The following is a 16,730-nucleotide window of genomic DNA, read 5'->3' as shown; positions in this document are numbered from 1 at the left end:
AGAAAAATACAGAAATATGTAATATGCTGAATGTGAACCTATAGTTCAAACCAAAGCTGCAAATTATATTTACTTTCCAGCATTATTTACCCCTTTTTCAACAATTGCAGAATTTAGCATACGAACCTCTCTGAACTGTAACAAAAGGCAGGCATTGGCAATGTCTTAGGATATACATCAGAGGAGCTCAGCATCAGGAGAAAACCCTTGAAATTTCTGTCATCTAAGAATGTTTTCTGCTCCTCCAGCTATATGGTACCACATTAGACAGATCCAATTCCATAGCTTGAGCACTACTTAAATAATTAAGTAAATTTATCTACATCAACAAATAGCACTGCTGGCCTGTGCCATCAGATCTTTTGTTTAAGCAAGTCTTTCATTTAGGGCAAGAGAAAAGGTGTGTGGGTAAACCCAGGGTCACTGAGGGCAGTTATATACCTGAAAGGATTTTTTCCTACTTAATGGACATTTTTGAATGAGCTGCATTTTCTCCCTTGGTTGTTTAGTTCAGGGAAACCTGGGGAGTCTTGAGACTCTTAGCTCAATATCTCCCACTCGGTCTCCTTGCTGTGGCCAAACTGTGATCTGGTCTCCCTCAAATTTCCCTGGAATAAGTACAATGCAGTTACTGATTTCTAACGGTATGTCAGCCTCTCTGACTTTCACCAACATGCAACTTTTCCCCCTTATACATTACCTCTAAGCAAACTGTAGGCAATTAAGTCTACATAGGACCCTAGGACTAGATCCACCTTAATTGCTGTTTCACTCCATAGTTCTGCATTTCATGACACTTAACATTTGCTCTCAAAGTCCTTTTAGTACCTGGGTTTCTGTTGTGACAGATATGGAGGAACCTCAGTCTCACCAACGCCGGCTGATGAATATCTGTGCTTCCAGATAGGTTGTCGAACAAAACATAACCTCCCTCATCTCACTAGTGGTGGGATTTGGTGGCACTTCCTTGCTGAATGATCCTTGAACAAAGAGCAACTACAAGACAGCTTCTCTTCCTCCTTTTGCATTTTTGGTGCTCCACGTCCCAGAAACATGCTAACCACAGCACTGCAGAGCTTAGTACAACTACAGGTAAAAGTAATAGTAAGTGCCCCGCGCTATTGTGGTCTCACACCTCCAGTACCTCTCTTCTACTCCCATGATGTTATTTTCTGAGAGATAAGGTCAACATGGCTTAGGTGCCAGGCAAACACCAAGGAAACATTGCTCAGAAATGGAGGCAGAAAGAGGTGTTTAGGTGTTTTTAACCATGGGGAGGAGTTGAGTGTTTTGTACGAACTAAGCCATTTACCACAGGGACTTCTGAGAATCCCTTTTACAAAATCTGTGTCTTCTTACATATTGTACAGCAAGCCGTGGCGTACCGGGAGGAGCAAGGGTGCTCCAGTGAGGCTGGCTGTTCCACTAGATAGCAGGGAACCCTAAGATCTGGCAGGAACCACATCTCCTTGTGGATCCCAGTATGTTAAAAGTATAATGTGATATCTAAACAGGGAAAAACAGAAGACAGATTTCAGCAGTCAGGCTTAATTAGCAAGTTAGCTAAGCCTGGTATCAACCAAACTGTTCATCTCATCCTCAGAACTGAAAAAAAAAAATCAGATGCTAGACATGAGCTTTTGGAAATGAAAACACGTAGGAAGAAAGAAAACGGTACCTAATAGATTGCTTTACTCTCAACTCCCTTGTTTCAGCTATAATGTATAATATACTTAATAGCGAGTATGTCTAAGAAATAGATGAACTGCTTGCAAGGAGAAAGGGTGTATATTTTCAGTCTGTGCTTAGAAGGCATACAGGGAAAAAAAAAAGCATTATTCCTTGCTGTGGGTAAGTCTGCATGTCTTGATGAGAACTAATTGTAATCATGTTAAGAACATTCAATTGTTAATTTTTTCTAAAGTAGGCTTTAGCTATGTGGGTGAATGGGGTTTTGGTCTTACAGCTGCAGAAAACGTGACTTGTTTAAGGTCACACCAGAAGGCTTTGACAGAACGCTGTATCTGTATGCTGTAATGGGCACCATTAGTAGTATAAAAATACACTACTATATGGTATATATATATTTACTGGAGGTACTCTTCAGAGCTTTGTGGTGCAGATGCTGTTTTCTAGCCACAGCAACCATTTAAAAACTAGAAGTTCTTTCTCCCAGAGAAAACTGGGATTATATCAAAACAGTTCAGTTCCTCAGAACAAAACTCTGTGCTTGGTTTCCAATACCAAAATTGTAACATCGCAACTTTTTCATAAGAATTAAATGGAAACAGAAATAAAGGGGGAAGAAAAAGCTTTTAGAGTGTTAACTCTCCCCGGCAGGAGGAAGCCAGCATGGGCATTGAGCTCGGCACACTCATCCCCTTCTCCCTGCTGAAAGGGACACAAAAAGAACTCTGGCTAAGCATTTATTTTTCTGCTAATGTGAAAGTTTTCTTTTAAAGAGGAAGCAGATTGAACAGAGCACGAGAAAAGAATTTGACTCTGGCTTATTTCCAAAGGTTTTTTTTCCTGATGATTCACTGTTATCACTTGTATTCACATTACAACCAGCCTCAAAAAGAAATACCCAAAACCAAAACCAACCCCCCCCCTACACCCAACAACAAAAAACCCATGCCACAAAAAGCCTAAGAAATAGGATCTTTCCTACTGCTAAATTCTGCTAATAAGCTATATAAGAAGAGAATCACGTAAGATAAGAGTAGTAACACAGCCTCTAGATCTGGAACTTCAGAGCACATCTGACGATGGTGAATCTCCAAAGTATTAAACAAAATGGTTGACGCTGATTGAACTCCTTGTTTTACTTCAGCTATATAATAAAACAGAAAACATCTAAATATCTCTGAAGTCTAAAACGTTTAAATTTTCAGTATAGTCTTTCCAGTAGTTTTATCTTCAAACAGGAGTCTGGATATTCAGGGAGGAGATATAACTGCTCATTCTCTGAAAACACGAATAAAAATTTTTGTATTTGTGGGAGTCCTCTCACCCTCAGCCCTGGTGGCAGTCAGTTGTGAATGCCCCATTTACGTAGCAATTCATAAACATACCACTTTTATATGGGCATTCAAGCTAAAAGGAGGCAACGCAAGGCCAAAAGAAGGAGTGCTGGTAGGATTGCTTTGTTACTGTGTACATGACTAAAAGAAAATGAGGGTGCTTGCCATAGGCTTCTGTTACTTACACTACCTAGCACAAAATTTCATTCTCCCTGCCTGCAATGGTATTAACAGACAGGTAAGGATATAAAGCTAACTTGAGCCCAAACACAAATCTATAATTTCAGTAATGTTTTCTTTCCATTTTCAGGAGTAGATGTAAGTTTTACCTGCAGACGTAGTCTGGGGGAAAGACTGTATGAGTAGGGCTTAATGCAGCAGGATCTGCATTTCCAGTTCAAGTGATCAGCACAAATACTACTAAGTACTACTAATAGAAGAGACAGACGCAATGCCTTCTTACCCCATCCTGACCATACCACGACTTCTGGTTTATTTCTTTCACGTAACAGAAGTGTCTGCCATCCTTGCAACCAGAGCTTGATCAGTTCTAGCTGGAAGAAAGCCTGTACCAAACAGCAGCAAGCAGATCTTCTTTCATATGACTGTAGCTCTATGCTCTAGACATGTTTTCACACAAATTCAATATCCACAACTTCTTATAAATATCAGTCACAATAGGATTCCCAATTCTGCCCTCACCTCCCAGTTTCAGGACTCCTACCACTAGCACTGATCATTACATTTTTGGGTTCAAACACACAATTCCCCGCCCGTTTGCCATCCCCACCCCAAAGGGCTTGTGGGTTTTTTTGACACCCACCTAGGAGCCCCAGGCGAGACCCACACATGAAAGTGTGATGCTGTCCTCTCTTCACGTTTGGAGCCCATACACTCACACATCTCTAGGACACAGCCCAGCACTACCTGGGCGCTGGCACTGAGGACCCCATAGACCGGCCAGCCCATACTTGACAGAGAAAGCCCTATCTTTTTACTCTCTTTTAGTTGTGAGGCCGAGAACACGAAAGAGCAGCAGGCACTGTTTCCAAAACCTCCACACTAGCTTATGCCATTAGCCATGCAAGAGCCGCACCAGCAAAAAGCCGTAAGAGAACCAACTGGGTTATGCCAGCAGAGGTCAGTGGGTGACCCTCTTGCCAAACGTTTCAGATGCACATTGTGTATTACAGAACAGGGTTCACAGCCAGCTATGGTCCCTCACCCTGGAACACTGAAAGCCGTTCTTTGACTAGATGCAACCATTTTGCCCTTTTTGATCCCGTTAGCGTACCAAACAAACGATGCTGCTCTTTTGTTATGTTACCATCTCCTTGCTTTTCTCTTCAAAATACGTTTTTAGGTTTCTGGCAGAGAAAATAAAGGTATATTAGCCCATGAGGCTAGGAAGGGAGAGGGGGTAGCTTCCAAAGCTAATGCCCATTTTTAAAATTTCCATTGCGGCTCCCTACACTAGCGTAACAGGTTAGGCGGCCGAGTGTGTTGCTGTGGAACGTACAGTGTATGCTACTTCATCAGCCTGTGAAGCAACCCTTCAATGCTATTTTTGTAACTTACATATAATGAAAAAAATAGTTTGCTTAAGTAAGGAAGACAAAAATCCTTCTCTCAAAATTTGAACAGACATAATGTTTCAACATTTGGCTTAATTAAAAGGCAAGTGAGACAGGGAAGGAGCAAGCAACATACATATTAATATATATTAGTCTAAGAGAATCTTCTGATAATAAGGAGATTTTGGCCAATTCCATCAGTAGATACTATATCACTGTAATGAAAGGTTTACTCGTAAGCAAGCTGGGGTTTTATTTACATATTTAACTTTAAAAAAAAAAGCTATCACTCACCCTTCAGCATAGTCACTTCTCTCAGACTATTACATAGCCACAAATGCCCTTCCATCCACCTCCCATTACAGGGAACAAAGGTCCAAGGAATTTCAGAGTGTAATTTGCCTATTAGTCTTTTCAGTATTCTATTTCTAGCAATTATAAATTATTACACCAGGCTAAAAAAAAATTGGAAGTTATATCAGACCTAGGCACAAGATCACCTGGCCCTAAAGCTGAGAGCTAGTGAGGGAATATCAGCTCATACAGCCTTTTTCAATAATAAATTAAGTCATTCTACCTCACCCATGAGCTTCGTTCTTCTGTTCTTCCTTGAACAGCAATACTCAATTTCCATGCATTTTTTTTTTTAAAGCTGACAGAGTTAGGATCTTTTCCTAATGCAGTTTCTTAAATTGCTGCCCATTTGCTGCAGATATAAACCATGAGCTCTTTAACTATTTGTCAAGTTAATATCAACAGTACTTCAGTAGCTGTGGTACAGAGGCTTGGGGGAAAAAGGTGTATTGAGACACCTCAAAATCATCACGTAAACCGTAAACTAACATACTACACAATTACATACAAATTTATTCTCACATCACCAGCAGTGTGATGAAAGGTAATGCAACTAAACAAAGCTTTTAGGTGAGAGTAACGACATGAGGATTTTACCAGTAGAGAGTATCCGGGTTCAGCTCAGTCATTCTGCCTGACCGCTCGTTCCCGTTTCCTCCCTCACTAGAGGTTGGCTGTGTGTAGTCTTCTGCCACAGCCGCATCTAACTCCTCTCTCTAGACCCAGCTACGCTGATGCAAAAGCAAGCAGCGCAAGTATCAAAAACAGTCTTCAGCACTGTTGGCTTTCAATCAAGGCCCCCCAGGTAATGCTCTGCTCCAGCACAGAGCAGTTACTCCCCAGAGAAGTTACTTATGAGTTTGTTTGGGGGAGGGGAAAAAAAAAGGAGGGAGGGAAAAAAAAAAGGGGGGGAAGGGAAAAAAAAAGGGGGGGAAGGGAAAAAAAAAGGGGGGGAAGGGAAAAAAAAAGGGGGGGAAGGGAAAAAAAAAGGGGGGGAAGGGAGGGGAAAAAAAATAGTGGCAGCACCTGACTTTGACTTGTGACCGAAATGATAATATCCTTCTCAGCTCAGGATGTAGGCATCTAGTTTAAAAAAAGTGTTGAAAAAAAGCAGAAGGGTAAGCACATAACACGTGCTTAAAGTCTGTATCTGGCCTGAACTCAGCACCTATATACTTCTACCATCACCAGTTAGTCATCAGGTATCAAACAATTCAATCCAAGCAGCATGAATATCAAAGCAAGCCTGGTTCAGGGACACAGGGAGAGAAAGATGCCCTAGTCCTACTGCTCCCCCAGGTATGATGGGAGCAACCGACTCCTTTACTTCGCAACAAACATTTACCTGAAAGGTGGTAAAATCTAAGTACAGCTCTAATGGGCTTTTTAAAAACAGTTAAGAGGCAAAAATTCTAACCCAGAAAATTTTTATTTTCAAAATAAAAACCTTTGTACAGAACATTGCAGATCTGAGTAAATCTAAATACAGCAGTCTCTGTGATATGACGCAAGGGTTTGCTTTTAGCACAGTCCTTTCTCACTCTAGCAATCAGAAGGCAAGCCCAGCAATTGGGGGGGGGGGGGGGGGAGGAAAAAAAAAAATGCTTTTATCTGTCATTTCTAGAGTTTACTAGAGTTCCTTCTTCACAAAACGTACCTAGAGGGTAGAGCACTCTCCACCTCAGATTGCACAGCTATTCACACTATAAAAACAGACAAAGAGAGGACAGGAGATTTTCAATAGCACAGATGATTTATGAAACAGAACTGCAAGTCTGAGACATAAATATCTTTTGTTTCTAAATTTCTCTCTTCTTCCCTCCCACACACACTGATGTAATTCCCAGAAAGGTATAAACTGTGGATCATTATGTATACACACAGTGCAAACACTGTGCAAGCAGAGAAGTCTAAAGCCACGTTTTGTTCTAGTGCTCCATAAAAGCAAGTTGATTCTTCTACTATTCAACTGTACATTATTTATAACACTGCATTCTAAACCTTATACAAAGCTTATACAGTAGTTTACATACCCAAACTAAGCGCATTTATACACTTTGTGGTTCTCCGGATGCAATTTTCATGGCACCTTCTTCTCTACAGCACTGAGTACACAAGACCCCATCCACACAGCATGTTAGAATTCTTCAGCTCTGTTTTTGCTGTACTCACACTTCATTAACGTCACATGAAATATCCTTCTACAATCATGCAGAGCCAGATACAGAAATGTGGCTGGACTGTTAAGGAGGAGACCACAGCACTGACCACATTTTTAAGTGCTCACAAACTGTATGCAACCCATTACATCTCCCTTTTTATTTATTTTTAAAAACCTTTTTGATGACGCAATTGTTCTTTCTCATCTGTTACTACAACCAGGGTGTCTCTTGAGAACATTATCTATTTACATTTATGCTGCTCTATGCAACTGGAAGAATAACTCACTTTAAGCCAGACTGTAGCTTAGAAAGTCGTTGCTTTTTAATTTTTTTCAGAGGTAAAAAAATTGAGGCTTCTGATTCCAGTGATTGTTTATCATTGCCCCTTTTCCTGATAACCAAATTCAAGAAGCTACCATCTTTCATCCACTTGTAGTTGGCCAACAGCCACATGAACCACTACCCTCTTCCCCAGGACCAGTGCTGATTCTGCAAAGAAGCAGTTCTGCAGTTGCAGCAAGAGCAGGAAGAAGAGAACCCACAAAACCAGTAATTTAACAAAGGCTACATTCTGGTTTAGAGAGAGTGGTCACTCCACGATGTACACCAGTACGTTCACATCACTGTCATCATTAGGCAATGCTAGTGCTGGTGCTGTGGAAGCTTTCAGCAGTGGCATCCTCATCTGAGCAAAAATATAAAGTGCCACCCCCAACTGCTTCTGCTGCATGTAAGTCACTCGGAGAATATCCCTTAAAATGGCCAATGTGCACTTTGAGTACTCTATAAAACCAAATATTAGTGCTTGGAGACTGCTCAGCTGCAACTTCCAGGGCTTCCTTTTTGAACTTAAGAATGCATTGTTGTTTGAGAGAAATCTTAGCCTCTGTTTGATCATTTATGTTCAGTAAGTCTGTATTGCAGCAGAAGTTGGCCTGGAGCTAAGCACATACCTTTCCCCACTTGGTTCTGTGGGGAACAGTGCCCTGAATTTTCAGAACATGTTTATCTTTTTGTGATCAACTTCAATGCATAAATAAACCCGCAGCACAGATCACTGCATGAATAAAATTCTAATGGCTTAAAGCCCCATCTCCTTTCAGGAAAAAAAAAAGGTATTGGCATGAAAGCAAGGACTGATGCTATCTGATTTGCTAAGTTGTTTAAAAAGAAAACAATGGCCTGTGGGCAAAGACCTTCATTAAAGTTTTCCCAAGTATGATTGGCACCGAGATAAGTGAAAGTTCTTTATCCTCTTTCACCCAAAAGGGCAGGGAAGGCAGGCACTGGCTTTATAATCTTATTTGATCAAACAATTCACTGTAGGCAATAATATGACATTGGTGAAGGAGTACGTAATTTAAAGGCAGTCGGAGCTTCAGTCTTCCATTCCAAGTTCTTGTTTCAGACTGAAAGACAAGTAGAAACATGAGTTAGCTTGTAGCAAAAGAGTGTTTGAAAACTCTTTAGACAAATTAGTGGAAGCCGTGACAATAAACACAGCTGAAGTTGAGAGCCAAAAGACAGAGTGGATATACCACTTGTTTTGGGTAAGAACCAACATGTCAGAAAAACCATATGGCAAAATCTCAGATTCTAAAGACAACACGGACTAATCTTGAGATTTACCTGACAAACTGGGATGTGGAGAGCTCTTCTCTCCCAGTTTTGAGCTGCTTATCTCACTTAAAGCAGAGCCATGCCACTGACACAATGGCATACTTACCTTTTCAAGTAGGCATGGACATTGTCATAGCCATGGTACTTGGCCAGATAGACCAGGACACCTGTAGCACATCGGCCATCTCGCTGTCTGCAGAAGCTACAGTTGCAGATTCCACGACATGGTGGGCACCTCCAGGTCTAGACAAAAGACAGACAACACGCCTTTTTAACTGAATTGGAATGCCAGACATGATTCACACCCGCAACTTAGAAGGCGGCCCTGCTCCGCACCAAGTTCTACAGTTAATACCAGCGCTGCAGAAGTTGTCTAAACCAGTGCGAAAGTACAAATTCTTCAGTCTGTAAGGGATTAAACTCTCCTTTGCCTGCCTTGCACATAACCACTCTGCTCAACTCCTGCACCACTTCCACAGCCCAAAACACAGTTCCTTTCCATAGGGCATTAAGCACTAATGCAAGGCAAAAGAGAACACACATTCTGATGCTCAAATACAAGAATATTTTGGCAGCTGCTCTGCTCTTGTAGTCTACTCCTGCCAATAAAGCTGCAGAAGTAGTAACTACAACAAGTTCTACACAACACAAGGTTCTGGGATTCACTTTGGATCAAACCAGGACTGCATATATGCACTATAGCACTGTAAGCAGTTCCCCTGCTAAAACTCTTTCGCTATGAGTAACCAATGGCACTCTCTGCTCAAGTTAAGCACAGTAAAGCCATATTCAAAATTGTCTTACCGGATCCAGCAACGCCGTTCTGACATCTTCCCCATACCTATTGCGGAGGCATGGTCCACAGAATTGGCCCCGTACTCCTACGCAATCAGGGTTACGACAGTTTGTCTTGGTGTCTATGGTTTTCTGGCGACACTGGTGACAGGTGGATCCCTGGAACACAGGGAAAGTAGTTCAGGAAACAAGATATTAAAGATGGCTCTTTAGTTAGGGGAATAGAGCACCTAACAAGCAATCTCTCTGGCAGCTAGCAGTGCTTATCCTGAAACAGAAAGCCACCTTGAAGTTTGAACCAAGACTGTTTTAACATTGCATCTTCAATGTCTGTTAATCACTTTCCTTGGCTGGTATCACCTAGGTACTGCAGTTGTTCCAGAGTGAAAGCAAGCTAACTGGCTTGGTAAAGGCCATTTTATAAATTCAGGGAAAGATAAGCGATGACGTTTCAAGATCTCAGGCATACTTCTCCCAAAAATCACATCCTTCCTCTCAATGAGAGGGAGTCTGCTCTGTTTGATGCTAAACCACAAGCAGGGAATAACAAGAAAATAACTTCACAAAGTACGCATTTCACAAAGTTGGAATACACTTACCATAGCCCTGTTATATACTTTCTCTCTTGCAGATCCACAAATATTATTCAGCTCTTCCACTGTTATCTCCTCAACTGGGCGCACAATGTGTGGAAAAGCCATGGCACCACGGTGACCCCTCCTGGGAGTTCGGGCTTCATGCTGAATAGTGAAGACACAGTACTTTTAGTATTAGTTTCAGCAAAAACTCTACATAAACAAGGTGGGGATCTTCAAAGCAATGCCAAAGTCTCAAATATCCATCATATATTTAAACAAGAGAGAACAGATCTTTGCAAAGACATATGATATGGATGCAGCTTTAGCACCTTCACTTGATGTGTCACCTTCAGGGTGCAGAAATGCTACTGGATCTTGCTTAATTCCTGCTGGAGTGCAAGAGGAAGTGATTTTTCAAGGATAAGGCGGGGGGAAATGGAGAACACATACAACATGCTATTTTCTGTACTTCTTCCCAGGCCGTGGCATACTCATAATCTTGATCAACTCTGTATGAATTGCTCTGTATGAATTGCTGTTTTCTTGAAGGGATACAAAACCACTTTCAGGATCAACCTGCAACAGGAGAACTAGAACCTCAACATACCTCCAGGTATTCATCAGACATCTTTCTTCTTCTCACTAAGATGTACCGGTCATCATCTTCCTCTTCTGGTAAAGGAGTAGGAGGACCTTCAATCAGGGACCTGGATCTTGTGTGAGGCCGAGAACTTCGGTCTGGGTTCCTCCTCAAAGCACTTCTGGGCAATGAACGTCTTGGAAGTCGCTTTGGTCCCTTGTAAAGTTTAAAAGCCCATAATGAAACAGGCAAAAACCCAGACACAGCTCCTGTCTACTATGAATTCCTCCCCCAAAAGACATGCCTTCCTTCTGTCTTTCCCAAAGATGAAGTCTCCCTCCATCCCAAATCAGAAAACACAAGGTAAAAACATCCTAGGCAAATTCATCTTGGGCATTCTGCCAGCTGCAGAGAAACAGTCAAAAGCACGTATGTGTCCATGCAGGTATAAGATACAATAATTCCCCCATGCAGCAGCAGAACCCGTGTCTATGAGGAGTTGCAACTTTTAGCGTTGTTCCCATCTTCACACAGCTTACAGTTAGATCAGCAGTGAAATTCATTACACTGCCGATTCACAACCCAACCTTCTTTATGGACCTAGTTAAGCCAAACATCAGGTTTTTTCCAAGGCTCCAAACTCACAGAATATTCAGGCTTAAGCTTCAAAGTCTGAGCTGCCCCCCTTATCTCCAGCCTTTGTATAAATACATATTTACACAGCACCTTGTTTAGTTTTATGGGCCTGTGGAGACACCTAACCTTTATGAATTAATCTGTTCTGCTTTATACAGTGGCAAATCAAAAGAGAATTGCACAATGAGGATGCCTATTTTAGGGGGCAATAAAATTCTGAACTGGACTTTGATTTACATGGTTTATTAAGTTTTTTAATTGAGAGTCCTGTTTCACAATGTCAGAATTTGACTCTCAGAAATCTGAAGGCAAATATAATAAGTTTATACTTACGTGACTGACAGTTGGCAATGATTTTCTCCCACCAAAGATACCAGAAACATTTTGCAATTCAGCCATTAGTTTTGCAAGCTAACAAGGGAAAGAAAAAGAAAGCAGAGCCTTACAAGGGTGTTTACATGCTATTACAGACTATTAGATTAGGGCAATTGGCTAGAAGTACAATTACTTATAGGAAATGCAGTCACCCTTCAACTTTTTACTTTTATGTCTTATTTATGTTCTAGTGACTGGAAGTAATTTGAAAATGCGCAAACTTATTATGTTGAAAACCTGTTCTTTAGGCTTGCAGCCTATGGATTTTTACTGAAGTACTTAGCCTATGGATTTTCACATGCCAGTGGACATAAAGTATCATATTTAAATATCAGGAATGTAAACTCCTCTTAATGCATTCACGTAATTCCCATTAGAGTTAAATTTGAACAACCAAAGAGGTCCCCTAAGAGTCAAGGGTGGGATGGGGGGGAATGGGGGGCACAGAAGAAGGGGGGCCCCAGGGAGACACTCAGTACTTACCATTGCTTTGTTTTCCTTTATGTTTAAAGCTCTTTTTTCTAAAAACATGGCACCCTTTTCTTCAGAGTCAGAGTCTGAATCTGGAGCAGGCATCAGCTTTTCAGGAAGAGGTTCCATCTCACCCTTCCTCCTCTCCGATCTTCGAGGTGGAAACTTCATGGCTACTTTTAGAGGGATGGGGCATTTCTGCCTTCTTTGAGCTACCTCACTTACAGCACTTGTATCATTCTCCTCTGAATCCGATTCCAACTTCTGTTAACAAACCAGAACAGAAGCACATAAATCCAAGTGAGTTGCTCTGCAGTTAAATACAGTTTGACAATATGTTGCCTGGGGTGGTTAAAGAGGCTATCTGGCTGAAATCTAGACGTTTAAGTCTCCAGTCCTAGTGCTCTAGTATATTTTAAGGGGGTAGGGGGAAGGGGGCAGGAGGAGAGGAGGGTGCGGGGATAAAAAACTCTCGGGGAGAGCCACACTGTACTGCCACAACACATCAGAAAAAGGAGTTTGCTTTCAGTTGCAGCAGTCTTAGCTGTCACTTGCAGGTCTAATAGCAAAGATACTTTGTGTGTGAGTGTGAGAAAGAGAATTGCCTTTAAAAGGGCTCAATTTCACAACATATTGTATTTGGCTGTAAAAAAAGCCTCTGCGCAGTTCTCGGCACAGGGTCAAACCCGAGTTTGTAAGCTGTGAAGAAGAGTCGTCTCACAGTATCAACGGTATCAAGTGAAAACTTCCTTCTAGAGCCAGTCAATGAAATAATTATGAATAAAATACCAATATTTTCTTATCTTTGAATTCTGATGCCTTGCTTACAACTTTTGCAAGAACCAAGGGTTCAGTGAAGACAGAAATTAATTTCTTTAGTTAAAAACCCATTTTGCAACAGGTTTTGACTTTTAGGTTTAGACTCAGTAAGACAAGTTTTATTTTGGTCATAGGTAACAACAGGCTTTCTGCTTCATATGCATAGACCATCAGTCTCAAATGGCAATCCTTATTTGCACAGGGTTTTTATTAAACCAGGTATGTGGTTCTGGTTGCCCATTATGTGCAGTTATTGATTTCTTTTTCTTACACATCTATTCCAGCTTTCTCTCCTACTTACTCTCTTTACTGTTGTGTATTATTTAACTCGGACATGTCCTCTTCCAATCAGACGTTATTCTTTTCTAGTCATTCCGCAGCATGTTCTGAAGTTATGACAAACCTATTCTATGCCAAACATGGTACTACTTCTGTCTTCTCTACTAAATACCAACTGTTGGTCTTTTTAAGCAATAAAACTGCTCTTGCACTGATGTCAAGGAAAAGCAGGAAGGCGGATTTCAACAGCTATCACTATTTCTCTACTGCTAAAGAAGTATACAGCATTTCCTGTTACACTGTCAGAGCGCAAGTCTGACTGCCTGTCAATACACCCAGAAATTTTTCTCAGGTTTGCTGGAGTCCATGGGCTAGCATAACATTTCATATTGAGGAAACCAGAAACGTTAAGAGGCTAACAGAGTAACATCCAGCAAGGACAGTTTTAAGAGGTATTATATTTCAAAATCCATATGGCAGATTTTATTCTGAACTTGCAAAGCTCAGGAGCTTGGGCGCTTTTTACAGAGACAAAAGGAAAATGAAACTATGGCAACTTAGACTGTACATTAAATTAAATAAAATGATGCTTCTTTCTGACAACATTTGACTTTCAAGCTGAAGCTGGCATTATTTTTCAATTAAGAATGTGTAAGAAAGAATTTAAATTTAAAATTGCAAACTAAAATCAACTGTCTTACCAATGCATCTTGAATCTCATTTTCTGAAAAGCCACAGAAGGATTCATCATCAGAGGCTTCGTGAAAAATTTTTGCCAGTTCTTCTCTAATACCCGATCTAAACTTGCATTTCTACGAAAAATAAAATATCCTTTAACTGAAGTTGTACAGAAAATTATTCACATTTACAAGTGCAGTATAAGCAAATAGCCTTTTTAATAAAGAAAAAAAATAGTTAAGGCATTTAACAAGGGGTTTCAGAACCACAGTTGCAAATTATCAGGCATGTTAGGTTAGGTGACATTTCAAAGGCTAAAATAAATAGCTAATCTGTTTCCAACAATTACCACCTAGAAGCACAAGTGAAGAGTGAAATGAAATTACAGCATATAGCGTAGATTTGTAACTACTGTACAAAAACATAAGCAGAGCAAGCAGTCTTAATCGTGCACAAAACATTTACTAGCTTTACCTTTTTGCAAGCTTTACTAGCACTGCACATTGTGTTTTATTTGTTCTTGTACTGTACTTACCGTGTTTGCAAAATTATCAGAACCAAAACTGTCACAACTGTCATCAGAGGATGACGATGTTTCCATGGGAATCAGTTTTGTATTTCGGAATGCTGTTAAGTTTTTCCTTTCTGAACAACCTCGGCGCTGCAAAAGGACAACAGCAACACCGTTAATAGAAGAGACCTACTGTAGCATACTAGCTTTTAAGAACATCCTTAAATTGAAGTTTAGGAGGTTTGAACATTCTAGGATGTTCAACAGTCAGCAGAATTATCATCAGCTTTGAAATAATTCCCAAAGTTAGAAATGGGAATAGTTTCTGCTCTGATACATTTCTGATCATTGTCATAGATGAGTTTTGTTCAGTACTTACAAATACTTGTTTTATGCAAACAGCCAAGTGGAAATATACACAAAAATCATATCCTTCCCCACTCATTATAGATAATGCTGGAAAAAAGTGCAAGTACACAAATAGTATCTAGAAATCTGCTTTGATTTATTAATTACTTTTAGTTTGAGGCAAACACTAAATACACTGCAGCTGTTAAGAAGGGACTAAGGATCACATCCACAGTCAAGAGGCGCTTTGAAACAACTGTTGCAGACACAACAGCTTGCTGTTTTGTTAATTTTATTACCAGGCTGAAATACCTTTTTTGATGGGCTTCAGGTTTTCATTTCCCAGTGAATGACCCATTTTAGCTCCCCAGGCCAAGCCTGCTGCACCCACACTCAGATGCTGCCCAAGGCGAGCACTCTAACCGCGTTCACAGGCCCAGCCGACCACGGGTTAAAGAGTAACCAGAAATTTGAAGACCTCCGTCCCCTCCCCAGCACCGTCCAGCACACCGCTCGCGGCTGGAGCGGCAGGGCAGCACCCCGGAGGCTTCCCCACGCCTCACAGTTCAGCTGGTGCTGGCCAGGAACAGAACAACCTCCCGGCCCGGCCCGGCCGCGGCCCCAGACACAAGAGGGGCCGTTTCTGGCGCCGCCGGCCGCGGCTGAGGGAGCGCCCGGCCGGCGAAACTCGGGCTGCAGCGGAGGCCCTCCAGCACGGGGCCGGCCAGCAGTGTCAAGCCCAGGCCAGGAGACCCGGGATCGCCACCGGCACACAAATGCGCCTTCCCCGCTCGGGCGCGGCCGCCGCCACGGCCCCGCACGCCGGCCAGGGGCGCGGGCAGCTCCCCCCGCCTCCCGCTCCCGCTCAGATGGTGCCGCCCCCACACGCACACCGCGGGGCCGACCCCTCCGCCCCGCTCCCCCGAGACCGCGGGCTCCACGCCCGCACATCGGGGCCGCCTCCCCCCGCCGTGAGGTACCTTCCCCCCGCAGCAGCCCCCCGCGCGCCACCGCCCAACGGCCGCCCTCGCGTCCCCAGCCGTAGCGGCGGCCGGGGCAGCGGCGAGGCGGGAGGTAGAAGGCGGGGGCGCTGGGAGGCTGGTGCCCAGCCCGCTGCCCCCCGCCACAGCCGCCTGCGCCCCGCCGAGCGCGGCTGCGAAGCCGGGCCCCCTATCCCAGCCAGGCGGGCGAGGGCATCGCCGTGGCGCGGCACGGGGCGCTCCAGCACCACGGCGGGGCAGGAGGTCCGGAGCTGCCGGTCTGCGTGGCGGGGCTGCCCCCACGTCGCTCCCCCTGGGGTGCCCGGCGAGCCCCAACCCGACTGACCCCGCCCCACCCCACCAGCCTCCCCGCAGCCCGGCTTGCCCCGGCCGTGAGACCCCGCGGGGCCCCGGGAGAGCGCGGCCGCAAGCGCCACAGCCCCCCCCCCCCCCCCCCGCCGCCAGCAGCAGCAGCAGCAGCAGCAGCAGCAGCAGCAGCAGCGATCCGCAGCCGGGCGGCGAGCCCGACGGGCAGCCCCCCGCCGCGGGCAGCGCTCACCTGCGGGCGCGGCGGACCCATGCTGTCGGCGGCGGGGCAAACACCGGAGAACTGAAGGTTCGCGCCAAAGCGGCTGGGACCGCGGGGGGCGGGGCCCGGCGGCGCCTTTCCCGCGTTGGCGCCCGCGTCCTGGCAGATGCAGCTGACACCCCCTCGGGATCGGGCACCCGGCGTGGCCGCCCCGCGCTCGCCCGCCCACGGCTGCTGAGGAGCTCGTTAGCTCTCGGGGACGCCCCCGGAGGGGCTAGTGCGGGGACCCTATTTTTTTTCTCTATTCGCGGTGCGGGATTTGTGGAGCTGCAAGGGCCTGGCCCTGTGGCGCGAAAAGCTCCCGGTCGGAACGCCGCGGGACTCGCGTGCCAGCGGGGCGGGGCGCGCGCGGGAGGCA

At 44.0% G+C, this 16,730-nt stretch overlaps 1 protein-coding gene across 1 annotated transcript; it reads right to left on the bottom strand.

Moving 5' to 3' along the window:
- Nucleotides 1–7,293: 7,293 nt before the first annotated feature.
- Nucleotides 7,294–16,417, bottom strand: CDCA7 (cell division cycle associated 7). The gene is made up of 10 exons (XM_075153259.1): nucleotides 16,343–16,417; nucleotides 14,480–14,605; nucleotides 13,968–14,078; nucleotides 12,181–12,432; nucleotides 11,656–11,733; nucleotides 10,714–10,902; nucleotides 10,128–10,268; nucleotides 9,538–9,687; nucleotides 8,840–8,976; nucleotides 7,294–8,522 (listed from the first exon to the last, which is right to left on the bottom strand). The coding sequence occupies exons 1-10, from the start codon at nucleotides 16,361–16,363 to the stop codon at nucleotides 8,492–8,494; spliced, it is 1,236 nt and encodes a 411-aa protein (XP_075009360.1). The 5' UTR covers nucleotides 16,364–16,417; the 3' UTR covers nucleotides 7,294–8,491.
- Nucleotides 16,418–16,730: the final 313 nt, after the last annotated feature.

Source organism: Calonectris borealis, chromosome 6 (genome assembly GCF_964195595.1).
Source record: "Calonectris borealis chromosome 6, bCalBor7.hap1.2, whole genome shotgun sequence".
NCBI lineage: Eukaryota > Metazoa > Chordata > Aves > Procellariiformes > Procellariidae > Calonectris > Calonectris borealis.
Note: the sequence above shows the minus strand (reverse complement) of the source record. Positions and strands in the feature narration are given on the sequence as shown.